The sequence below is a fragment of the Salmo salar genome, chromosome 14 (genome assembly GCF_965601325.2).
Source record: "Salmo salar chromosome 14, fSalSal1, whole genome shotgun sequence".
Taxonomy (NCBI): Eukaryota; Metazoa; Chordata; class Actinopteri; order Salmoniformes; family Salmonidae; genus Salmo; species Salmo salar.
In genome coordinates, this window is record NC_138304.1 from 98,577,519 (window position 1) to 98,605,387 (window position 27,869).

Genomic DNA, 27,869 nt, shown 5'->3' on the forward strand with positions numbered 1-27,869 from the left:
ACATGCAGGTTGGTCTAGCCTCCAGTCCGTCCTTTCCACCATTTTGTTCCTGAATGCCACAGAAAATAATCTTTAATACAACAGTTATATGCTTGGCCCTCATTTGTCAACATTGATATGTAGCCTAAATGTGTTATTATTATCAATGTATCTAATTAGGATTTAAAAAATGGGGATAACGTTCATACAATGTATTACATGTTTAGCAAGGTGTTATGACTCCTCTGTCTGACTGCTGACAGACTGACTAGTGGATATTATGCAATGATATTCCTCTGCGAGTCCCTCCTCACACAAACACACACTCACACACTGATAGTACAAGGGAAGAGGAGGAGGAGGACATGGGTGGGGAAGCACCGCGTGCTGCTGCGGCTATAGGTCATTAAGGCGCGCGGTTCGTTCGTTGCTGAACAGATGCAGATCGGTGTGTGAATGAGAGAGAGACGACAATGAACGGTAGCTGGTGTGTCTGCGTGTGAGAGGAGAGAAGAGGAGCGGGAGTTGGAGCGACAGCGAGAGACAGACATGGAGGACTCGGAGCCTGGTGGAGAAGACGGTATGGTCGGCGGCTGGCGGTGGAATAACCGGAACACCGGAGCTCGAGACCAGGTTCAGCTCAGGCAGAAGATCCGGGATTTACCAGGACTATTGAAACATGGACTGCACCTACGGAAGAAAAGCGTGAGTACCGACATATCCATATAGAAACATTTTCCTTCCGTGTGTGTGTGTTGTGGTTGGTCGTTAAGCGTTAGTCGCGTTACCTCCCTGACCCCCTCTCTCTGTCACCTCATTGTCACGATTCACCTGGATGTGCTGTTGTTTCACACGAACAAACTGTAGCAACGGCAGGCAGTGTGTGTGTGTGTGTGTGTGTGTGTGTGTGTGTGTGTGTGTGTGTGTGTGTGTGTGTGTGTGTGTGTGTGTGTGTGTGTGTGTGTGTGTGTGTGTGTGTGTGTGTGTGTGTGTGTGTGTGTGTGTGTGTGTGTGTGTGTGTGTGAGTTTGTTTCAGGCTCCCGCCACTGGTTGTTGTACATCCATAATGTGTTTTAAGCTGCCAGACCAACATTTACATTTACATTTTAGTCATTTAGCAGACGCTCTTATCCAGAGCGACTTACATGCATGAATGCATACATTTTATACATTTTTTTTCACACACACACACACACACACACACACACACACACACACACACAGCGCGCATCTTGGTCCAGACTTGATTCAGTTAATTATGTTACTTGCCCATTCATGTACTCTAATGGCCCCTTGTTCTCAACAGTTAATATGCTAACTGACAATGACAGTAATACTAACAGTGTTTTCCCAACTCTCCTCTAGTGTGTGTAGGTTGGTTGTGTAATGATGTGTGTTTGTTTACTGTGTTGAGGCGTGAAGGTATAGTACCTCTGATAGGACTACTCCTGGAGGAAGGAAGGACACACACACACACACACACACACACACACACACACACACACACACACACACACACACACACACACACACAACCACCTAACCTACAAACATACACGCCTAACCCACAAAGTAGTACAGAGCTGTCTGTTGAAGGTGTGAATGCAGGGTTAGTAGGGAAAGGCTATTAAACATGAGATCTGGTGTGTCCTGACATGTTTGGGAATCTAATGAATAGTACTACAACACAAGGTCAGCTTTATCATGCGTATTATAACTGAGGTGTTGTCAGACAGTAGCTGTAGTAAAAAGATAACAGTAGAAGTGTGTTAGTTTTTGTACTAAAGGGCCATGGCAGGGCCATGCAAGTGGGTGTGTCAAATACAAAATCTCATCAAATTTGATTTGTCACATGCCCCGAATACATTATGTTTAGAGTTCACAGTGAAATGCTTCCTTCAGTAAGAACATTAGCAAATCAAAATAGAAAATAGTAACACAATAAATAACAATAACGAAGCTATATACAGTAGAGTACCAGTACTGAGTCAATGTGCAGGGGTACCAGTACTGAGTCAATGTGCAGGGGTACCAGTACTGAGTCAATGTGCAGGGGTACCAGTACTGAGTCAATGTGCAGGGGTACCAGTACTGAGTCAATGTGCAGGGGTACCAGTACTGAGTCAATGTGCCGGGGTACCAGTACTGAGTCAATGTGCAGGGGTACCAGTACTGAGTCAATGTGCCGGGGTACCAGTACTGAGTCAATGTGCCGGGGTACCAGTACTGAGTCAATGTGCCGGGGTACCAGTACTGAGTCAATGTGCAGGGGTACCGGTACTGAGTCAATGTGCAGGGGTACCGGTACTGAGTCAATGTGCAGGGGTACCGGTACTGAGTCAATGTGCAGGGATACCGGTACTGAGTCAATGTGCAGGGGTACAGGTACTGAGTCAATGTGCAGGGGTACAGGTACAGGTACTGAGTCAATGTGCAGGGGTACCAGTACTGAGTCAATGTGCAGGGGTAAACACACAGAAATACGAGCCTTAGGTCATTAATATGGTCAAATCTGGAAATTATCATTTCGAAAACAAAACGTTTATTCTTTCAGTGAAATACAGAAATGTTCTGTATTTTATCGAGCGGGTGGCATCCATAAGTCTAAATATTGCTGTTACATTGCACAACCTTCAATGTTATGTCATAATTATGTAAAATTCTGGCAAATTAATTACGGTCTTCGTTAGGAAGAAATGGTCTTCACACAGTTCGCAACAAGCCAGTTCGCAAGAAAGGCATTGATGTTTATGGTTAGGTACATTGGTGCAACGACGGTGCTTTTCTCGCGAATGCGCTTGTTAAATCATCACCCGTTTGGCGAAGTTGACTGTGATTCGATGATAAATTAACAGGCACCGCATTGATTATTTGCAACGAAGGACAAGCTAGTTAAACAAGTAATATCATCAACCATGTGTAGTTAACTAGTGATTATGTTCAGGTTGATTGTTTTTTTTACGTTAAGTTTAATGCTAGCTAGCAACTTACCTTGGCTCCTTGCTGCACTCGCGTAACAGGTGGTCAGCCTGCCACGCAGTCTCCTCATGGAGTGCAATGTAATCGGCATCCAAAAATGCAGATTACCGATTGTTATGAAAACTGAAATCGCCCTAATTAATCGGGCCAATGCCGATTAATCGGTCGACCTCTGGTAAAAGTGACAAGGTAATCAGGATAGATAATAAACAGAGTAGCAGCAGTGTTGGTAGTTGAGGTAATATGTACATGTACAGTGGTTCGTCCTTTAAAAGTTGCAGCGTACTGCAGCACAGCTTGCATGGTGCCACAGAATTCTGTGACATGTTATTTAAGTGTCAACCACTGCTCCCTTTAATGCTAGTTGGTGCTAGTTTGACCACCAGAGGGCATCTTTGAGAAGCATTTGATAACCTTCAATAGCGGCTGTACTAGAGAATTTAAAACCTTTTTTGTAAGAACATGGTATATGGAAATGTTGCTTAATTAATTTGATTAATATTATGGTGTTTCTATTCCAAGAAAAATATGGCGCTGTACAACATGACGGTCAGGAGTAGGCTACAGTACTGGGCTATTTAGCTAAAGAGTCCCTGTGTCGTGCAGGTACGCGGGAGGCCGGGGTTAAATTCACCGACAGGGAGGAAGGAGTAGGCTGTCCTTGTAAATAAGAATTTGTTCTTAACTGACTTGCTTAGTTAAATAAAGGTTACACTAAGAGCATAGCATTTCTACACCCTAATTGTATAATTGTAGTCTAACCAATACCCAAACGGAGATTCAGTGAAAATAAAAATCTCATTGATTTATCAAGACCAGTCCCCATGCTTGTCTCAGAGCACCACTTTTAACAGCACATAGTGAGACTCATGTCGCCTACGGTAGTCCTACAGTATAACGAAAAATATGACGTGTCTCTCCACCAATAATGACATATAGAGGATTGGAGGATTCTAAATTAAAACCAGAAGCCGCCTCATTGGTCTCCCGGTGGCGGCCGGCACAGATATCAAACCTGCGTCTGTAGCAACGCATTTTGCACTGCGCCGCTCAGGAGGCCCCATCCACAAAGTATCAAAATACTGAGAGGTGTTGGTAAAGGTATATTGTCCTGCTAATAGCCCATAAGGAGCTATTATAATACTGTACATGGTGACCAGGTCAGGATAACCAAAACATTTCTTTATTAAAAACTATCAGAAAGAATGTTGGTACTTATTTATGTTTGATCCAATGCCATGAATGAGTGAGTCACTCAGCTTTATGTAGGTGCTGTGACTATATGACTGTGCTATCGACTTGATAATATATAACATTTTGGAGGTTATTTCGTTAAAAAAACCCGAAAGTGAGCGATTGTAATCTGAATAAAGGCCAAAACATTTATTTCTGTTTTTAGAGGGAGATAAACGCTGGACCAATTGTGCGTAGCCCTATGGGACTCCCAATCACGGTCGAATGTGATACATAATAATAATAATACTTTGTGTTGTATTATTTGTTTTGTCTTTTCTAGTGGATTAAATTGAAATTGCTACCAATCACTGCCGGTTGTGATACAGCCAACCTAACTAAGAAATAAATTGTTGACCTCCACAAGTCTGATTCATCCTTGGGAACAATTTCCAAACATCTGAAGGTACCACGTTCATCTGTACAAACAATAGTACACAAGTATAAACACCATGGGACCACGCAGCCGTCATACCGCTCAGGAAGGAGACGCGTTCTGTCTCCTAGAGATGAACGTACTTTGGTGCAAAAAGTGCAAATCAATCCCAGAACAGCAAAGGACCTTGTGAAGATGCTGGAGGAAACAGTTACAAAAGTATCTATATACACAGTAAAACAAGTCCTTTATCGACATAACCTGAAAGGCCGCTCAGCAAGGAAGAAGCCAGTGCTCCAAAACTGCCATAAAAAAAACCTATGGTTTGCAACTGCACATGTGGACAAAGATCGTACTTTTTGGAGAAATGTCCTCTAGTCTGGTGAAACAAAAATAGAACTGTTTGGCCATAATGACCATTGTTATGTTTGGAGGGAAAAGGGGGAGGCTTGCAAGCCGAAGAACACCATCCCAACCGTGAAGCTCGGGGGTGGCAGCATCATGTTGTGGGGGTGCTTTGCTGCAGGAGGGACTGGTGCACTTCACAAAATAGATGGCATCATGAGGGAGGAAAATGACGTGGATATATTGAAGCAACATCTCAAGACATCAGTCAGGAAGTTAAAGCTTGGTCGCAATGACCCAAAGCATACTTCTAAAGTTATGACAAAATGACTTAAGGACAACAAAGTCAAGGTATTGGAGTGGCCATCACAAAGTCCTGACCTCAATCCTATAGAAAATTTGTGGGCAGAACTGAAAAAGTGTGTGCGAGCAAGGAGGCCTACAAACCTGACTCAGTTACACTAGCTCTGTCCGGAGGAATGGGCTAAAATTCACCCAACTTATTGTGGGAAGCTTGTGGAAGGCTACCCTGAACCTTTGACCCAGGTTAAACAATTTAAAGGCAATGCTACCAAATACTAATTGAGTGCATGTAAACTTCTGTGTCACGTCCTGACCAGTAAAGGGGTTATTTGTTCTTATAATTTGGTCAGGACGTGGCAGGGGGTATTTGTTTTATGTGGTTCAGGGTGTGTTTGTGTATGTGTTCATGTAGAGGGGGTATTTGGTTTATATGGTTCGGGGTGGTTGTGTATGTAGAGGGGTATTTGATTTATGTATTCCGGGGTTTTTGGGTTATCGTTCTATGTTAGTTTATTTCTATGTTCTGTCTAGGCGTTTGTATTTCTATGTTTTGGTAATGGGGATTGGGGCCTTCAGTTGGAGGCAGCTGTCTATCGTTGCCTCTGATTGAAGGTCCTATATTTAGGAGTGTGTTTGTTTTGGGAATTGTGGGAGATTGTTTCTTGTTTTGCTGTATGCCTGACGAGACTGTCTAGTTCGTTTGTGTTTTTTGTATACGTTGTTTGTGTTTTTCCTTCTTCACAAATAAAAAGATGAGTATACATTTTCCCGCTGCGTTTTGGTCTACACCCTACGACACCTGTGACATTCTGACCCACTGGGAATGTGATGAAAGAAATAAAAGCTGAAATAAATAATTCTCTCTACTATTATTCTGACATTTCATATTCTTAAAATAAAGTGGTGATCCTAACTGACCTAAGACAGGGAATTGTTACTAGGATTATATGTCAGGAATTGTGAAAAACTGAGTTTAAATGTATTTGGCTACGGTGTATGTAAACTTCCGACTTCAACTGTATGTCACTCCCTTTGGTTTCTTCCCCAGTCGTCATTGTTTCTGTTCCATGTCGGTGCGCTGTTTGTGATACGTGTTTGTTTCATTTATTTATTAAATGTATTCACTCCCTGAACTTGCTTCCCGCCTCCCAGCGTACATCGTTACAGGGTAGCAACATAGAAAGAAGCTGGCTTGATGAAAACTGTCCTTTTCGTCTGTTCTCTTTGGTCGCAATGTCATTTTATTTTATATAAACAGCTCGTTTTTGAATGGTAACTGTGTTAAGGGTGGAGTTTGGGGCGGGATGAGGAGTACTGGCAAGGTGTGACTTTCACACCTACAGTAGCCGGGCTATAAAGAGTCTATTGTCCTGCTAATCGGGCTACAAGTGTTTGTAAACCTGTTTTCAAAATGCCACCAGCTGTCCATCACTACTGTAAATAAAAACACAGCATCTTGTTTACATCTTGTTTACATTCTTTATTGTAACCACAATTTCACAAATAATTTGTATCTACCTTTCCAATTACTTTTAGAGTTTGGGATTTACAAATGTGTGCTTTTCATGTCATTTTTCGTTAAATCCAGTTCGGATTTAAGTATAACTTCTGAGTGATGCCTTTAATGAGGCCATAATGGTCTAATGGTTTAATATTTAATAATGTCTGCCCTCCGAATTCATATCTAAGGGGCATTTTTCTCTCCATTATTAGTTACATTGTTTTAGTTTGAACGTGCAGACTGGCACTAAGAACAGCGGGTACGTTTCCCTAGTCAGCGCCATTATTAGTGCAATGCCCTTTAAAGTGTGGCTCTGTGTTACACAGTGTGGCGGGGTGGGGGTCCACCCCCTTCCTCCTCCTCCTTCCCCAGGGGCTAGGTCTGTCTTCTGTGCGTGGCTCTGCGGCCCACCCCGTGCCCCCTGCCCTCGTGCCTTGAACCTCGCGCGCCCACCGCTATTTCAATGGATACAGCTGGAGAACTGCAAGACAATCCCATTGTGCTATTTCAGTGGATACAGCTGGAGAACTGCAAGACAATCCCATTGTGCTATTTCAGTGGATACAGCTGGAGGACTGCAAGACAATCCCATTGTTCTATTTCAGTGGATACAGCTGGAGAACTGCAAGACAATCCCATTGTGCTATTTCAGTGGATACAGCTGGAGGACTACAAGACAATCCCATTGTTCTATTTCAGTGGATACAGCTGGAGAACTGCAAGGCAATCCCATTGTGCTATTTCAGTGGATACAGCTGGAGGACTGCAAGACAATCCCATTGTGCTATCTCAGTGGATACAGCTGGAGAACTGCAAGACAATCCCATTGTGCTATTTCAGTGGATACAGCTGGAGAACTGCAAGACAATCCCATTGTTCTATTTCAGTGGATACAGCTGGAGGACTACAAGACAATCCCATTGTTCTATTTCAGTGGATACAGCTGGAGGACTGCAAGACAATCCCATTGTGCTATTACAGTGGATACAGCTGGAGAACTGCAAGACAATCCCATTGTGCTATTTCAGTGGATACAGCTGGAGAACTGCAAGACAATCCCATTGTGCTATTTCAGTGGATACAGCTGGAGAACTGCAAGGCAATCCCATTGTGCGCCACTCAGGAGCCTTGACCAATATGACCAATACATATTGTCCTGCTAATACCAGGGTTAATGATATATCTGTGAGAATATCCAACAGGCTTTTATATCATTCTACATTAATAATAATAATCGCTTTGTTTTAAAAAATAACAATATTTTGGAGATTATTTTGTTTTCAAATAACATAAAATGAGCGAGAAGAAGGCCATTCTTGAACATGGGGTGAGACATTGTTACTAATTTGTAAATAAAGCCAGTTTGTTATTTAGAATGATTTATTTCTGTTTTTAGAGGGAGAGAAACCAAACACCTACAGTCATCTCACGGGTCTCCCAGTCGAAGCCGGCACGGTATTGAACCATCATCTGTAGCAACACAGATTACACTGTGATGCAGTGTCTTAGACTGCTGCGCCACTCAGGCGCTGTACAACGTGACTGGTCGGGAGTAGGCTACAGTGCTACAGAGACACAGTAGCACCTTGGGACCCAAAAGCATAATCAGTGCTCTAACTCCCCCTTGCGCTGGCCTGGAGCAATAATGTAATGATGCATGGTACCGTACTAAACCATAAATTACCTCATTACCGCATAATCGCAAAACTTTTAGTGGAGCAACCACTGTATGTAGGGGTAAAAGTGACTAGGTAATCAGAATAGATTATAAACAGAGTAGCAGCAGCAGCATATGTGAGGAGTGTAAAAGTGTGTGTATGTGTGTGTGTGTTTGTGTGTGGCATCTATATGCATGTGTGTGTGTTTTATGTGTGTGAGCGTATGTAATGTTTGTGAGTGTATGTGTGTTGGAGTGTCAGTGTATGTATGTATGAGTGTGTGGGTGGGTGGAGTCCAGTCAGTGTGTGGGTGGAGTCCAGTCAGTGTGTGGGTGGAGTCCAGTCAGTGTGTGGGTGGAGTCCAGTCAGTGTGTGGGTGGAGTCCAGTCAGTGCAAGAGAGTCAGTCCAAAAAAGGGTCAATGTAAATAGTCCAGTGGCCATTTGATTAAATGTTCAGCAGTCTTATGGCTTTGGGGTAGAAGCTGTTCAGGAGCCTTTTGGTCCCAGACTTGGTGCTCCGGTACCGCTTGCCATGCGGTTCCAGAGTGAACAATCTATGGCTTGGGTTGCTGTGGTCTTTGACATTTTTTCGAGCCTTCCTCTGACACCGTCTGGTATAGAGGTCCTGGATGGCAGGGAGCTCGGACCCAGTGATGTACTGGGCCGTACGCACCATCCTCTGTAGCGCCTTGCGGTCGGATGCCAAGCAGTTGCCATACCAAGCGGTGATGCAGCCAGTCAAGATGCTCTCAATGGTGCAGCTGTAGAACTTTTTGAGGATCTGAGGCCCCATTCCAAGTCTTTTCAGCCTCCTGAGATGCCCTCTTCATGACTTTGTTGGTGTGTGTGGACCATGTTAATTCCTTAGTGATGAGGACACCGAGGTGCTTGAAGCTCTCGACCTACTCCACTACAGCCCCGTCAATGTTGATGGGGGGGCGTGCTCGCCCCGCCGTTTACTGTAGGCCACGATCAGCTCCTTTGTCTTGCTGACATTGAGGGAGAGATTGTTGTCCTGGCACCACACTGCCAGGTCACTGACCTCCTCTCTATAGGCTGTCTCATTGTCGTTGGTGATCAGGCCAACCACCGTCGTGTCATCAACAAACTTAATGATGGTGTTGGAGTCATGCGTAGCCACATTGTCATGGGTAAACAGGGAGTACAGGAGGGGACTGAGCAGGCATTCCCTGTTCTTCCCACGTGTTCAGGGTCAGTGTGACGGATGTGTTGTTGCCTACCCTCACCACCTGGGGGCGACCGTCAGGAAGCCCTGGATCCAGTTGCAGAGGGAGGTGTTCAATCTCAGGAATCTGAGCTTAGTGATGGAAGGCACTATGGTGGTGAACGCTGAGCTGCCGTCATTGAACAGCGTTCTCACATAGGTGTTTCTCTTATCCAGGTGGGAAAGGGCAGTGTGGAGAGCACTAGATATTGTGTAATCTGTGGATCTGTTGGGGTGGTATGTGAATTGCAGTGGGTCCAGGGTGTCTGGGATGATGGTATTGATGTGAGCCATGACCAGCATTTCATGGCTACAGACGTGAGTGCTATGGGTCGAATGTTATTTAGACAGGTTACCTTGGTGTTCTTGGGCACAGGGACTATGGTGGTCTGCTTGAAACATGTAGGTATTGCAGACTGTGTCAGGGAGAAGTTGAAAATGTTAGTGAAGACATTTGCCTGCTGGTCAGCGTGTGCTCTGAGTATGCATCCTCGTAATCCGTCTGGCCCAGCGGACTTGTTAATGTTAACCTGTATAAAGGTCTTGCTCACATCGGCTAAGGAGAGCAAGATCGCACAGTCGTCCGGAACAGCTGGGGCTCTCATGCATGGTTTGGTGTTGCTTGCCTCGAAGCGAGGATGGAAGGAATTTAGATCATCTGGTAGGCTCGCGTCACTGGGCAGCTCGCGGCCAGGGTTTTCCTTTGTAATCATGATAGTTTGCAAGCCCTGCCACATCCGACGAGCATCAAAGCCGGCGTAGTAGGATTCAATCTTAGTTCTGTGTTGACGCTTTGCCTGTTTGATGGCTCGTCGAAGGTTGTAGCGGGATTTCTTATAAGTGTCCGGATTTTGATCCCGCACCTTGAAAGCGGAAGCTATAGCCTTTAGCTTAGTGCGGATGTTGCCTGTAATCCATGGCTTCTGGTTGGGATATGTACATATGGTCAGTGTGGGACGACGTTGTCGATGTACTTATTATTGAAGACGGTGACAGATGTGGTAAATTCTTCAATGTTATTGGATGAATCCTGGAACATATTCCAGTCTGTACTAGTGAAACAGTCCTGTAGCTTAGCATCCTCTTCATCCGAACGCTTCCGTATTGAGCACGTCAATGGTACTTCCTGTTTGAGTTTTTGCTTGTAAGCGGGAATCAGGCAGATACAGTTATGGTCAGATTTGCCAAAGGGAGGGCGGGGAGAGTTTTGTATGTGTGTGGAGTAAATGTGGTCTAGAGTTTTTCACCTCAGGTTGGACAGGTGACATGCTGGTAAAAATTGGGTAAAATGGATTTCAATTTCCCTGCATTAAAATCACTGGCCACTAAGAGCACCACCTCTGGATGTGAATTTTCATGTTTGCTTATGGCCCTATACAGCTCCTTGACTGAGGTCTTAGTTTCAAATTGTAATGTCAAATGCACAAGTATACATTGGTGGAAAAAGTACCAAACTATCATACTTGAGTCAAAGTAAAGATACGCTAATAGAAAATTACTCAAGTAAAAGTAAAAGTCACCCAGTAAAATTCTACTTGAGTTAAAGTATAAAAGTATTTGGTTTAAAATATACTTAAGTATCAAAAATAAAAGTAAAAATCATTTCAAATTCCTTATATTAAGCAAACCAGATGGCACCATTTTCTTGTTTTTTGTATTTACAGGAGCCACGGTCACACTCCAACATTCAGACATAATTTACAAATGAAGCATGTGTGTTTAGTGAGTCCGCCAGATCAGAGGCAGTAGGGAGGACAAAGGATGTTCTGTTGAAAAGCGTGTGAATTTGACTATTTTCCTGTCCTGCTAAGTATTCAAAATGTAACGAGTACTTTTGGGTGTCAGGGAAAGTGTATGGAGTAAAAAGTACAATATTTTCTTAAGGAAAGTAGTGAAGTAAAAGTAAAAGTAGTCAAAAATATAAAAAGTAAAGTACAGATACCCACAAAAATGATTTAAGTAGTACTTTAAAGTATTTTTACTTAAGTACTTTACACCACTGCCAGTATAGTGACATGCTTTTCTTGCAAGCTCTAACCCCAGCAATGCAGTAATCAATGTAATACACACCTCCTCCCTTAACCTTACCCGAAGCTGCCGTTCGGTCTTGACGATGCATAAAAAACTACCTAGATGTATATTATCCATGTCCTTGTGCAGCCACGACTCTGAGAAACATAGGATATTACAGTTCTTCAGGTCCCATTAATCAGAGTTCGTCCAGTTGCTTCTCCAATGACTGTACGTTTGCCAAAAGAATGGCGGGTAGGGGCGGTTTATTTGCACGCCAACGTAGTTTTATCAGTCTGCCCCTTTTGCACCATTTCTTTACCGAGTCCTAGGGATTTGCGCCTTGTCCAGAGTAAGCAGAACGTCCACAGCAGCTGACTTGATGAAGTAGAAGTTGTTGTCCAAATGGAGGTTAGTGATCGCTGTTCTGACATCCAGAAGCTATTTTTTTGTCGTAGGAAGTGACGGTGTTTGAAAACACCGGTGGTCTGTAACAAAGTTGCTTTGATGTTGCTAACTTGATTTTTTGAATGAAACTGGAAACTGGATGGTTTTTTTTTTTTCATTCAGCAAGGCAGGGATTTCTCACTCACGTCCAGTGCCAGGATCATGCTGCTGTGAATCAATCAATCACATTTATTTATAAAGCCCTTCTTACATCAGCTGATGTCACAAAGTGCTGTACAGAAACCCAGCCTAAAACCCCAAACAGCAAGCAATGCAGGTGTAGAACAATGCCAATGATAATCACTAAAGCCTGAGCTAGCCGTCTACTGGTAAGTGAAACTAGTTAGCAAGCTAGAAGCCTACATTGCTTGTTGTCGCTAGAATACTGCTTGATATGGCTGGACTGCTTGACAACCCTCAGGTAGTCTCTAGAGCATGTTATGACATCTGGCCTGGGTTTGTTTGTTCGACCCGACAAAAACTAAATCTAAAATGTAAACAAAATAATGAAAGTGACACTTACTGAGTCTGGCACTAACTGGCTCATGCAGTGGAATTACATCTGAAATGTCAGTTGAGTTGAACCAACAAATCACAGCACATATTTTACTTCCTGCTTTATTCCTATGGGTACTCTCGTAATGGCCGCCAGTCCAACCATTATGCCATCATGGAATGGAGATGTCCGTTCTATTCATTCTATTTCTATTGCAGCACATGATGTCAGGAGCGGAGGAGAGTAGAAAAAATCGAGGGAAAAAAAGTTTTTTTGCTAATCAAACGTGGGCATGCCAAGCGTGCAGTGCTACAGCATTCTCAGCCACACACAGTACTCTAATCTGAGAGTAATCAATTTCTACCAGATAATGACCCCCACTCTCACACACGCACCCACCCACCCACACACACAAGCATGCACGCACCCACACACACACGCACACACGCACCCACACACACACACACACACACACGTGTCGGCGTGTGCTGACTCTCCATCGCCTCTCTCTCCCGTTCTTTCTTTCTTTCTCTTTCCCGGGTCGTTCCATGTCATTTCAGCAAGCCATGACACCCACCATCTCAGATTGTTCTGGAATTGTTTCTGTAGTTAGAAACCAGTAAGATTAGCATTCCAGAAGCATTATTTTATTGAAATATAATTGAATCTCTGACAAATTAAGCAAATTGATTGCACCCAAATTGGCCATTTTAATTTATAGGAGTCATATAATATTAAATATTTATAGTACCTAACATCCGATTTGGACCAAACCTTTTTCTAACAATAAGTAAGACATGAGGAATCCAAAGCAGTGGTCAAAAGCCATCCGCTTACACAACCATAAGTATTTGGTATCAGTCCTCTATGTTTGACTAGTAGTATGGAGCTGCGGCTCGGCGTATTGTTTCTTAATCCTATGTGAAGCATTCTCAGTGAAATTGTTGTATTCCCCTGTTCAGAGAAATTAGTCATTGAAGTTATTGGGTTTATGACCCATCCTACATCATATTATCAGGTTCTGACCACTAGATGGTGCTGCTCCTGCTATTAGGGGATTCTTTTTTAAAGAATCCACCCCATTGATTTCCTTACCCTGCAAGCAGTTTATGGACAAGGTATGCCAGCAACCCATGCTAACGTCTGTCCCGAAGCAAGCACCAATTAGCCTGGAGCTAGCCCATGCTAGGCCCATTCTCCCAGCTAGCTGAAGAGGCCCATCAGCCACTCCTGGGCTACAATACCTGGACCCCTTCTACTGCCGGTACGGGGCACAGAACCCCGCCGATCCTTCACGACTGGACTACCGACGTAACCTGCTCGAGGGGGTACTCAACTGGCCCCTACGCCGCGAGGTCCCCTGCATGCCCATCTGCTAGCCTGCTAGCCGCGGCCTGCTAGTTGCTAGCCGCGGCCCGCTAGCTGTCTAGAGCATATTGGACTGTTAGCTGAATAGATCCATCGGCCAATTTCTTGGGCCACTATACCTATTTTGCCAATTGGACTTGGACCCCTCTGCTACTCAGAACCCTACTAATCCATCACGACTGGTCTATCGACGTCACCGCATGGGGAGGCTAAAACAGACTTTCCTCCGTCGACTACGCATGCCTCTCCCTAATATCAATATGCCTTGTCCATTACTGTCCTGGTTAGTGATTATTGTCTTATTTCACTGTAGAGCCTCTAGCCCTGCTCAAAATGCCTTAACCAACCATTTTGTTCCACCTCCCACATATGCGGTGACATCACCTGGTTTAAACCTCTCTAGAGACAATATCTCTCTCATCATTACTCAATGCCTAGGTTTACCTCCAATGTACTCACATCCTACCATACCTTTGTCTGTACATTATACCTTGAATCTATTCTATCGCGCCCAGAAACCTGCTCCTTCTTACTCTCTGTTCCGAACGTACTAGATGACCAATTCTGTTAGCCTTTAGCCGTACCCTTATCATACTCCTCCTCTGTTCCTCTAGCTCCACTCCTACTCCCCAGGTGCTCTCATTTGTTGACTTCTGTAACCGTAAAAGCCTTGGTTTCATGCATGTTAACATTAGAAGCCTACTCCCTAAGTTTGTTTTATTCACTGCTTTAGCACACTCTGCAAACCCGGATGTCCTAGCCGTGTCTGAATCCTGGCTTAGGAAGACCACCAAAAACCCTGAAATTTCCATCCATAACTATAACATCTTCCGACAAGATAGAACTGCCGAAGGGGGCGGTGTTGCAATCTACTGCAGAGATAGCCTGCAGAGTTCTGTCTTACTATCCAGGTCTGTACCCAAACAATTCAAGCTTCTACTTTTAAAAATCGGGTTGAGGTCAGGACTCTGACCAGATGGCATATTTTCTTCTGTTGAAGCCATTCTGTTGTTGACTTCTGTGTTTTACTTCTGTGTTTTGAGTCTTTGTCCTGTTGCGTCACCCAACTTCTGTTGAGCTTCAATTGGCAGACAGATAGCCTTACATTCTCCAGCAAAATGTCTTGATAAACTTGGGAATTAATTTTTCCATCGATGATAGTAAACTGTCCAGGCCCTGAGGCAGCAAAGCAGCCCCAAACCATGATGCTCCCTCCACCATACTTTACAGTGAGGATGAGGTTTTGATGTTGGTGTGCTGTGCTTTTTTTCTCCACACATAATGTTGTGTGTTCCTTCCAAACTACTCAACTGTAGTTTAATCTGGCCACAGAATATTTTGCCAGTAGCGCTGTGGAACATCCAGGAGCACTTTTGCACACTTCAGACGTGCAGCAATGGTTTTTTTTGACAGAAGCAGCTTCTTCCGTGGTGTTCTCCCATGAACACCATTCTTTTTTAGTTTTTTTACGTATCGTAGACTCATCAACAGAGATGTTAGCATGTTCCAGAGATTTATGTAAGTCTTTAGCTGACACTCTAGGATTGTTCTTAACCTCATTGAGCATTCTGTGCTGTGCTCTTGCAGTCATCTGTGCAGGACGGCCACTCCTAGGGAGAGTAGCAACAGTGCTAAACTTTCTCTATTTATAGACAATTTGTCTTACCCGTGGGCTGATGAACATCAAGGCTTTCAGAGATACTTTTGTAAACCTTTCCAGCTTTATGCAAGTCAACAATTCTTAATCTTAGGTCTTCTGAGATATATTTTGTTCAAGGCATGGTTGACATCAGGCAATGCTTCTTGTGAATAGCAAACTCAAATGTTGTGAGTGTTTTTTATAGGGCAAGGCAGCTCTAACCAACATCTCCAATCTCTTCTCATTGATTGGACTCCAGGTTAGCGGACTCCTGCCTCCAATTAGCTGTTGGAGAGGTCATTAGCCTAGGGGTTCACATACTTTTCCCAACCTACACTGTGAATGTTTAAATGATGTATTCAATATATACAAGAAGAATACAATAATTTGTGTGTTATTAGTTGAAGCACACTATGTTTGTCTACTGTTGTGACTTAGATGAAGATCAGATCAAATTTGATGACCAATTTATGCAGAAATCCAGGTAATTCCAAAGTGTTCACATACTTATTTTGCCACTGTATGTGTCTCTCTAATATGGTCATACATTTGGCAGGAGGTTGGGAAGTGCAGCTCAGTTTCCACCTCATTTTGTGGGCAGTGTGCACATAACCTGTCTTCTCTTGAGAGCCAGGTCTACCTTTCTCAATAGCAAGGCTATGCTCACGGAGTCTGTACATAGTCAAAGATTTCCTTAAGTTTGGGTCAGTCACAGTGGTCAGGTATTCTGCGACTGTGTATTCTCTGTTTAGGGCCAAATAGCATTCTAGTTTGCACAGTTGTTTTGTAAATTCTTTCTAACGTGTCAAATAATTATCTTTTTGTTTTCTCATGATTTGGTTGTGTCTAATTGTGTTGCTGTCCTGGGGCTCTGTGGGGCCTGTTTGTGTTTGTGAACAGAGCCCCAGGACCAGCTTGCTCAGGAGACTCTTCTCCAAGTTCATCTCTCTGTAGGTGATGGCTTTGATATGGAAGGTTTGGGAATCGCTTCCTCTTAATTGGTTGTAGAATTGAACGGCTCTTTTCTGGCTTTTGATAGTTAGTGGGTATCGGCCTAATTCTGCTCTGCATGCATTATTTGGTGTTTTACGTTGTACATTGAGGATATTTTTGCAGAATTCTGCATGTAGAGTCTCAATTTGGTGTTTGTCCCATTTTGTGAATTCTTGGTTTGTGAGCGGACCCCATACCTCGCAACCATAAAGGGCAATGGGTTCTATAAGGTATTTTTAGTTAGATCCTAATTGGTATGTCGAATTTTATCTTCCTTTTTATGGCATAGAAGGCCCTTCTTGTCTTGTCTCTCAGATTGTTCACAGCTTTGTGGAAGTTACCTGTGGCGCTGATGTTTAGGCCGAGGTATGTATAGTTTTTTGTGTGCTCTAAGGCAACGGTGTCTATATGGAATTTGTATTTGTTGTCCTGGCAACTTGACCTTTTTTAGAATACCATTAGTTTTGTCTTACTGATATTCACTGTCAGGGCCCAGGTCTGTCAGGGCCCAGGTCTGTCAGGGTCCAGGTCTGGCAGGGCCCAGGTCTGTCAGGGCCCAGGTCTGATATAATCTGTTCAGAAGATCTAGGTGCTGCTGTAGGCCCTCCTTGGTTGGGGACAGAAGCACCAGATCATCAGCAAACAGTATACTCTCTCTTGCTCTCTCTCTAAATTCAATTAAATGTAAGGGCTTTATTGCCGTGGGAAACATATGTTAACATTTCCAAAGCAAGTGAAGTAGATAATAAATAAACAATAAAAATGAACAGTAAACATTACACTACAAAAAAAATTAAGATTTCAAATGTCATATTGTCTATATACAGTGTTGTAACGATGTGCCAATAGTACAAAAGGGAAAATAAATAAACATAAATATGGGTTGTATTTACAATGGTGTTTGTTCTTGACTGGTTGCCCTTTTCTTGTGGCAACAAGTCACAGATCTTGCTGCTGTGATGGCACACTGTGGTATTTCACCCAATAGATATGGGAGTTTATCAAAATTGGATTTGTGTTCGAATTATTTGTGGATCTGTGTAATCTGAGGGAAATATGTGTCTCTAATATGGTCATACATTTGGCAGGAGGTTAGGAAGTGCAGCTCAGTTTCCACCTCATTTTGTGTGCAGTGTCTCTCTCTCTCTCTCTTTCTCTCTCTTTGAGCCTGAGGCCACTACCGACAGCAACAGCGAGAGAGAGAGAGAGAGAGAGAGAGAGAGAGTGTATGGTGCTCTACTTCTCTTCTAACCCAAACACTGTCTGGAAACGTGTGTGTGTGTGTGTGTGTGTGTGTGTGTGTGTGTGTGTGTGTGTGTGTGTGTGTGTGTGTGTGTGTGTGTGGACATAATTATTTCACAATTAAAATAATATTATAATATTTTTTCACGTATGTGTTTTAAGGAAAAAATATTAATGTGAAACTTTAATGGAGACTTGTTGGCGCAGAGTTTGTTTGTTTGGCTGCGCTCTGTTTGGACGGGCGGGTGTGGGGCGAGGGAGGAGCACGGAGGCAGAGAGAAGTAGCCAAACCGACTCGGGCTTGTTAGACAATCTTGTTACTGCCATAGGTTATCGATCATACCATCTGGTAGCGTCTGTCTTGACTGCATCAAATCGATGTTAAGAAACTAGCTAGCTACAGTAGCCAGCTAAATTAGCCATCTTGTCTTGGGGCAGGAGTTCACCAGAGCTGAGTTCCGGCACCTCAAATGTTCTACTGTTTGAGCTCCTGTTCCTCTTAATAAATATTAGCTCAAAAGTATTGTGGAGCTCCTGCACCTAAATATAAACAGTACTGGCACCCAAAATGAGTACCAGCACCTATTTCAGTCCAAGTCAACAAGTCCATTCATATTAAACAGCCTACCTGTTGGTTGGTCATTGTAGCCTACTCCTTCTCATTTAGCCAACTTAATTCCGTAATTGTAATTCCATTTTGCATTGATTAGAAATCTCTCACTTAATTTTCTACACATGAAGCCTCAGACTGTAGCGCAGGTGTGATTGACAGACAGTAACAACAAGCTACAGGTGTGATTGACAGACAATAACAACAAGCTACAGGTGTGAAACATGTCTTTTTTATGGGGTGCACTCATAAAAATGGTCATAAAACTGTTTTATCAAAATTGAGAATATACTGTTTTTTCCTTGTAGGCTATTTAGCAATGTCACATAGATAATTCAAAGCCGTTTCACACACCAAAATAAGGTTATTTGTGACCGACCGGCTCCATTCAGTCTTATGTAGCAAAATTTGAAATTGTGTTTTTTACATTGGATAAAAGTAGAGACTCATAGCAAGAAAGTGGTATATCATACACTACAGTTGAGGAACAATGGGAAAGTAATTCTGCTTTGAAAGTTGATAAACATGTAACCTCACTTTTGAGAAAATGACACTTGAATGTTTTGGTACACCTACTGGAGAGCTCTTCTTTGTCTACACCCATTCAGCATCATTCACACCCTTTTAAGGTTTAGCCCCACCCATCTCATTAAGAATTCACATGTGAGGCTATGTACTATACAACCAAAGATTTCAAGACTAAAGGCTGGTTTATACTACGGGTGTGTTCGTAAATTTAATCTGGAGCGTGCTCTGGGCGTTCGTAAACTCAGAGCTTTTCGGAGCGTTCAGAGCGCACACTGGACACTCTGGCCGAAAAGTAGGGTTAATCAGAGCATTCTGACCTAACAAAAGCAGTCGAGCACCCAAGCTAACTGGCTAACGTTGGCTAGCTACTTCCAGACACAAATGAGAGAACAGCTCATTGACCATTTTACTCTCCCTAGCAGAGCTGGTTAGGCTGTTTACATCTTATCCAGAGCGTTGGTGACTGTAACTGTTCTGCTGGCAACAATTTAATTGTGCTTTTTTGCCAATGTTTACTGACACCGGCCATATTCAAACGGGTGTTTAGCGTTTGCAAATTCGTCATTTATTCTGCGCTCTGGCACACTCAGACGAGAGTGCTCTGAAATCGGAGTAGATAGCCAGAGCGAATTTACCAGCTACTTCTATCCACAATTGTCGCAGTGACAATGAACCATAATCCTGTTACTTTGCATGAATCTGCAGGTAGCTTGGTTCAATGTTAGCTAGCAAATATTAGGCTATAACTAGCAATGAAGACGACTTCCTGACAAAATTAGAAACGTGTTATATCTGAGAATGTAGCTAGCTAGACTCTCTTACCGTATATATGGGTGGACGCTTCTCCCTCTCTGTCACGGATGCCATGGTTGCCCTTAGTTTGAAGATGTAATCCAGACACTGGTGTTTTAAACAGCCTTCTGTGTGTTCTCTTTTTGACTTTGTCTGCATATATGCAATCAAACGCCAGAAATTTCTACATCTCCTTTAGCTATCATACTCTAATTCCACTGATTTCAAGACTCAATCCTCCAGAAAGTGGAGAGCAACACTTATGCAGTTCTACTACGTGATATCTTTCAAAAAAGCCGTATTAGAAAGGATTACCTACACATACTGACCAGCTCATGTTATAGACAGAAGCATGTTACATGGCAGACCAATCTGAACTCATCTCTCGGCATGCCCAGCCCACTCATTATCTCAGCCAATCATGGCTAGCGGGAAGGTTGCTGACTTTTTCCATGGCTAAACCAACTAGGCTCCTAATTTAACAATTGTATTCATATTTACAGATGGCATACACGTTTGTTATTAAGGCACATGAAAGTTCACGTTCCATTTCTGGCAACAAAAAAAAGTTTTTATATTTAAAAAAAAGTTTATGTTCAAACGGCTCTCCTGTGACGTGCGACATATGCCTAGTTTCCTGAAACAACTCTAATTTATTTATTCAAAAAAATTCATACTCTTCCAAGTAATCGAATAGTAACGTCCATTTGGATATTAGAATAACCGTGCCCATCCTTTGTGTGTGTGTGTGTGTGTGTGTGTGTGTGTGTGTGTGTGTGTGTGTGTGTGTGTGTGTGTGTGTGTGTGTGTGTGTGTGTGTGTTAATACTGTGTTCTGACAGTGTGTTCTGATTTTGTCTTGGCAGCAGTCACCTGATACCATCCCTGGACCCAGCACAAGCCCTACTGTTCACAAGGTAATCACACACACACACACACACAGGTGATGTTATGTCGGCAAATAAATATATATATTTTTTTATCAAACAGAGGTAGCTTTACATCTTAATCATATACAGTACATTTGGAAAGTATTCAGGCCCCTTGACTTTTTCCACATTTTGTTACATTACAGCCTTATTCTAAAATGTATTAAATCGTTTTTTCCCTCATCAATCTACACACAATACCCGATAATGACAAAACGAAAACAGGTTTTTAGGAATTTTTGCAAATGTATAAAAATAAGCAATGGAAATCACTTTTACATAAGTATTCAGATCCTCTACTCAGCACTTTGTTAAAGAACTCTGGATCTCTGTCAGAGTGACCATCAGGTTCTTGGTCACCTCCCTGACGAAGGCTCTTCTCCCCCGATTGCTCAGTTTTGCCAGGTGTCCAGCTCTAGGAAGAGTCTTGGTGTTTCCAAACTTCTTCCATTTAAGATTGATGGAGGCCACTGTGTTCTTGGGGACCTTCAATGCTGCAAAACATTTTTGGTACCCTTAACCAGATCTGTGCCTCGACACAATCCTGTCTTGGAGCTCTACGGACAATTCCTTTGACCTCATGGCTTGGTTTTCACTCTGACATGCACTGTCAACTGTGGGACCTTATATAGACAGGTGTGTGCCTTTCCAAATCATGTCGAATCAATTGAATTTACCACAGGTGGACTCCAATCAAGTTGTAGAAACATCTCAAGGATGATCAATGGAACATGATGCACCTGAGCTCAATTTCGAGTCTAATAGAAAAGGTTATGAATAATTATGTAAATAAGATATTTCTGTTTTTTATTTTTCACTTTGTCATTATGGGGTATTGTGTGTAAATTGATGAGGATTTGTTTTTATTTAATCCATTTTAGAATAAGGTTGTAACGTAACAAAATGTGGAAAAGGGGAAGGGGTCTGAATACTTAACGAATGCACTGAACATATTGGTCAAATACTTACATTACGTAAAAACGTTACATTTTGGTGCTCTTGATTCAGTTAAAGTATTTGGAAGCTATTGCTATTTGACATTTTAAACTGGGGGTGTTCGAGCCCTGAGTGTTGATTGGCTGACAGCCTTCCCTGTAGCTCAGTTGGTAGAGCATGGTGTTTGCAACACCAGGGTTGTGGGTTCGATTCCCACGGGGGGCCAGCACAGGAAAAAAAAAAAAAGTATGAAATGTATGCATTCACTACTGTAAGTCGCTCTGGATAAGAGCGTCTGCTAAATGACTAAAAATGTAAAATGTAAATGTAAAATGTATTACAGACTGTATCAGAGGGCCTGTTGTCCGGACCTCTGGCAGTCTCTATGGGGGTGCCACAGGGTTCAATTCCCGGCTGACTCTTTTCTCTGTATACATCAATGATGTCGCTCTTGCTGCTGGTGATTCTCTGATCCACCACTACGCAGACGACACCATTCTGTACACTTCTGGCCCTTCTTTGGACACTGTGTTAACTAGCCTCCAGACGAGCTTCAATGCCATACAACTGTCCTTCCGTGGCCTCCAACTGCTCTTAAATACAAGTAAAACTAAATGCATGCTCTTCAACCGATCGCTGCCCGCACCTGCCCACCCGTCCAGCATCACTACTCTGGACGGCTCTGACTTAGAATATGTGGACAACTACAAATACCTGGGTGTCTGGTTAGACTGTAAACTCTCCTTCCAGACTCACATTAAGCATCTCCAATCCAAAATTAAATCTAGAATCAGCTTCCTATTTCGCAACAAAGCATCCTTCACTCATGCTGCCAAACATACCCTCGTAAAACTGACCATCCTACCGATCCTCGACTTCGGTGATGTCATCTATAAAATAGCCTCCAACACTCTACTCAACAAACGATGCAGCCTATCACAGTGCCATCCGTTTTGTCACCAAAGCCCCATACACTACCCACCATTACGACCTGTATGTTCTCGTTGGTTGGCCCTCGCTTCATACTCGTCGCCAAACCCACTGGCTACAGGTTATCTACAAGTCTCTGCTAGGTAAAGCCCCACCTTATCTCAGCTCACTGGTCACCATAGCAGCACCAACCCGTAGCACGCGCTCCAGCAGGTATATCTCACTGGTCACCCCCAAAGCCAATTCCTCCTTTGGCTGCCTTTCCTTCCAGTTCTCTGCAGACAGTGACTGGAACGAACTGCAAAAATCACTGAAGCTGAAGACTCATATCTCCCTCACTAGCTTTAAGCACCAGCTGTCAGAGCAGCTCACAGATCACTGCACCTGTACATAGCCCATCTGTAAACAGCCCATCTATCTACCTACCTCATCCCCATGCTGTATTTATTTATTTATCTTGCTCCTTTGCACCCCAGTATCTCTACTTGCACATTCTTCCACTACAAATCTACCATTCCGGTGTTTAATTGCAATATTGTAATTACTTCACCACCATGGCCTATTTATTGCCTTAACTTACCTCATTTGCACTCACTGTATATAGACTTTTTTTTTCTACTGTATTATTGACTGTATGTTTTGTTTATTCCATGTGTAACTCTGTGTTGTTGTATGTGTCGAATTGCTACGCTTTATCTTGGCCAGGTCGTAAATGAGAACTTGTTCTCAACTGGCCTACTTGGCTAAATAAAGGTGAAATAAAAAAAATTCAAAAGTATACCACGGAATTGCTCTAACTACTTTGGTAGCCAGTTTAAAATAGCAATAAGGCACCTCTGGGGTTTGTGTCGTGCCTAAGAGCAGTCCTTACCTGTGGTATATTGGCCATATACAACACCCCCTCTGGCCTTATTGCTTAATTATAGAGCTAGAACTTGACCCAAGTTAACATGGTGACAACATAGATTCATCTCTATGTTCTGTTGTGTTTCAATATCAATAGCTACACTGCCATCACAGTTATCTTCGTGTCAACAACACACACACACGCAAACAGAAACACGTCTGCTAAAAAATATACACACTATATACTGTTGAAGTCAGAGGTTTACATACACCTTACCAAATACATTTAAACTCCGTTTTTCACAATTCCTGACATTTAATCCTAGTAAAAATTCCCTGTCTTAGGTCAGTTAGGATCACCACTTTATTTTAAGAATGTAAAATGTCAGAATAATAGTAGAGAGAATGATTTATTTCAGCTTTTATTTCTTTCATCACATTCCCAGTGGGTCAGAAGTTTACATACACTCAATTAGTATTTGGTAGCATTGCCTTTAAATTGTTTAACTTGGGTCAAACATTTCGGGTAGCCTTCCACAAGCTTCCCACAATAAGTTGGGTGAATTTTGGCCCATTCCTCCTGACAGAGCTGGTGTAACTGAGTCAGGTTTTTAGGCCTCCTTGCTCACACACGCTTTTTCAGTTCTGCCCACAAATTTTCTATAGGATTGAGGTCAGGGCTTTGTGATGGCCACTCCAATACCTTGACTTTGTTGTACTTAAGCCATTTTGCCACAACTTTGGAAGTATGCTTGGGGTCATTGTCCATTTGGAAGACCCATTTGTGACCAAGCTTTAACTTCCTGACTGATGTCTTGAGATGTTGCTTCAATATATCCACATAATTCTCCTGCCTCATGATGCCATCTATTTTGTGAAGTGCTTCAGACCCTCCTGCAGCAAAGCACCCCCACAACATAATGCTGCCACCCCCGTGCTTCACAGTTGGGATGGTGTTCTTTGGCTTGCAAGCCTCCCCCTTTTTCTTTGTCCCATATACAATTGCAAACCATAGTCTGGCTTTTTTTATGGCGGTTTTGGAGCAGTGGCTTCTTCCTTGCTGAGCGGCCTTTCAGGTTATGTTGATATAGGACTCGTTTCACTGTGGATATAGATACTTTTGTACCTGTTTCCTCCAGCATCTTCACAAGGTCTTTTGCTGTTGTTCTTGGATTGATTGGCACTTTTCGCACCAAAGTATGTTCATCTCTAAGAGACAGAACGCGTCTCCTTCCTGAGCGGTATGATGGCTGTGTGGTCCCAGGTTGTTTATACTTGCGTACTATTGTTTGTACAGATGAACGTGGTACCTTCAGGCATTTGGAAATTGCTCCCAAGGATGAACCAGACTTTCTGAGATCTTGGTTGATTTCTTTTGATTTTCCCATGATGTCAAGCAAAGAGGCACTAAGTTTGAATGTAGGCCTTGAAATACATCCACTTGCCTGCACAGAGCCTTGACCTCAACCCCATCAAACACCTTTGGGATGAATCGGAATGCCGACTGCTAATCGCCCAACATCAGTGCCCGACCTCACTAATGCTCTTGTGGCTGAATGGAAGCAAGTCCCTGCAGCAATGTTCCAACATCTAGTGGAAAGCCTTCCCAGAAGAGTGGAGGCTGTTATAGCAGCAAAGGGGGACCAACTCCATATGAATGCCCATGATTTTGGAAAGAGATGTTGGATGAGCAGGTGTCCACATACTTTTGGTCATGTAGTGTATATATATATATATATATATTATATATATATATAACTCAGCAAAAAAAGAAACATCTTCTCACTGTCAACTGCGTTTATTTTCAGCAAACTGAACATGTGTAAATATTTGTATGAACATAACAAGATTCAACAACTGAGACATAAACTGAACAAGTTCCACAGACATGTGACTAACAGAAATGGAATAATGGGTCCTTGGGTCAAAATCAAAAGTAACAGTCAGTATCTGGTGTGGCCACCAGCTGCATTAAGTCCTGCAGGTGCATCTCCTCCTCATGGACTGCACCAGATTTGCCAGTTCTTGCTGTGAGATGTTACCCCACTCTTCCACCAAGGCACCTGCAAGTTCCCGGACATTTCTGGGGGGAATGGCCCTAGCCCTCACCCTCCGATCCAACAGGTCCCAGACGTGCTCAATGGGATTGAGATCCAGGCTCTTCGCTGGCCATGGCAGAACACTGACATTCCTGTGTTGCCGGGAAATCACGCACAGAACGAGCAGTATGGCTGGTGGCATTGTCATGCTGGAGGGTCATGTCAGGATGAGCCTGCAGGAAGGGTACCACATGAGGGACGAGAATGTCTTCCCTGTAACGCACAGCGTTGAGATTGCCTGCAATGACAACAAGCTCAGTCTGATGCTGTGACACACCGCCCCAGACCATGACGGACCCTCCACCTCGAAATCGATCCCGCTCCAGAGTACAGGCCTCGGTGTAACGCTCATTCCTTTGACGATAAACGCGAATCCGACCATCACCCCTGGTGAGACAAAAGCACGACTCGTCAGTGAAGAGCACTTTTTGCCAGTCCTGTCTGGTCCAGCGACGGTGGGTTTGTGCCCATAGGCGACGTTGTTGCCGGTGATGTCTGGTGAGGACCTGCCTTACAACAGGCCTACAAGCCCTCAGTCCAGCCTCTCTCAGCCTATTGCGGACTGTCTGAGCACTGATGGAGGGATTGTCCATTCCTGGTGTAACTCGGGCAGTTGTTGCCATCCTGTACCTGTCCCGCAGGTGTGATGTTCAGATGTACCGATCCTGTGCAGGTGTTGTTACACGTGGTCTGCCACTGAGAGGACGATCAGCTGTCCGTCCTGTCTCCCTGTAGCGCTGTCTTAGGCGTCTCACACTACGGACATTGCAATTTATTGCCCTGGCCACATCTGCAGTCCTCATGCCTCCTTGCAGCATGCCTAAGGCACGTTTACGCAGATGAGCAGGGACCTTGGGCATCTTTCTTTTGGTGTTTTTCAGTCAGTAGAAAGGCCTCTTTAGTGTCCTAAGTTTTCATAACTGTGACCTTAATTGCCTACCGTCTGTAAGTTATTTGGATTTTTACAAATTATCTTTGAGAGACAGGGTCCTGAAAAGTGGACTTTTCTTTTTTTGCTGAGTTTATGTCTTATTTGACTGGTGTTTGTGTCAGTCCTGCTCCCAGAGTTTCCCGTGTGCAGGGCGTGCGGTGAGGAATGCGTTCCTGTCTCATGGTCCATACCCTGCTAAAGACAAGATTCACCTCGCCAGGATCATAAGGTAACTCTGTGTGTGTTTGTTAACTTTGTGTGTAAATCTGAGAGAGAGAGTGCGAAAATCAGAGAGAGAGAGAGAGTTTATGAGGAGATTTGATTAAGCTAGCGGACTTTGCACCGGTTGAGAAGTAATTGCATTAGTTTTGGAACCGGTCTGCCTCCCAGACGTGAGCCGGGTGACCCATTCGGGCCGACGGCAAAGTTGGCTCGAAACAAAAGTGGCGTAGGTTCAGCACGTGGAGTAATGAGTAGGATTCTGTGTTTTGATATGCAAAAGTGATTGCTTTTTATAAAAATGCTTCATCTGCATTTCCAATGAATATCGAAGATATATTTTATGGAAAAAAGAGATGTTGTATATTTCTCAACGATACGCCATATTGCCTTGTTGACAACATGACAGAGCGGCGCAAATTACTTTCCATTTGAGAAAGGCACTCTTCACTCACTGGCTTCGCCTGGTCACGTGAGCCGGTTAAACCCGGGCCAGCTTAATCCAATCCCTTCTTTGAGTGTATGTGTGTTGTTGTTGCCGTTGAATTATGTCTAGTTCTAAAACTGAAAATGTCTGTCCGCCGTTGTAGCCTGGTGCAGGTTTCTGGGCGTCACCATGGCAACGCTCTATACTCGGGTGCTTGAGTTCACTTCACAGTTGCTGGAAGCCTGGAACCATGCTGACAATTCTGAAAGGAAAATCTTAAAGCCAGCACAGCACAGTACGGTTCGGGTTGGCACGGTTATGTGAAAAATATAGAACTTTATTTTAACCTGACGTTGCCATGGTGACATACGGCATCCATCGCTGAGTGATCCATTCCAACAGAGTGCCCTGCTGAACACTAATTGCCATCTAAGGACACATGGATGTGTGTGTTCATGTGTGTGTGTTGATGCTGTGTGTTTCCAGGCGTAGCTACGTGGGTGTAGACCTGGTTCAGTGGCTGTGTGAGCAGTGTGTGTACGTGCGCTGTCGGAGCATGGCCGTGCGCGTCTGGCAAGTCTTACTGGAGCTGGGCATCCTGCTGTCTGGTGAGTACACACCGGTGACGTAGCGCAGTTTCGTGCAGGGTGGGAATTATATCTTTTTGGCCTGGGGCAGACAGAAACATTTTCAGTTTTATAGCTAATCTCATGCTATTTGACACAATTTGCCATAAGGCTGAGAGAAAATGTTGTTGTTTTTAGAGCTCAGGGATTCTTGAAAGATGAGACAATCTCAACTTTTTTCCCACAAATATTTATCTTAATA

The 27,869-nt window shown here is 43.4% G+C and overlaps 1 protein-coding gene across 1 annotated transcript; it reads left to right on the plus strand.

The window, feature by feature from the left end:
- The first annotated feature begins 308 nt into the window (after nucleotides 1-308).
- LOC145850462 (rap guanine nucleotide exchange factor 4) lies at nucleotides 309-27,672 on the plus strand. Its single transcript, XM_082961421.1, has 4 exons — nucleotides 309-684; nucleotides 20,591-20,641; nucleotides 26,518-26,624; nucleotides 27,528-27,672. The coding sequence occupies exons 1-4, from the start codon at nucleotides 529-531 to the stop codon at nucleotides 27,670-27,672; spliced, it is 459 nt and encodes a 152-aa protein (XP_082817547.1). The 5' UTR covers nucleotides 309-528.
- The last annotated feature ends 197 nt before the right edge of the window (nucleotides 27,673-27,869 follow it).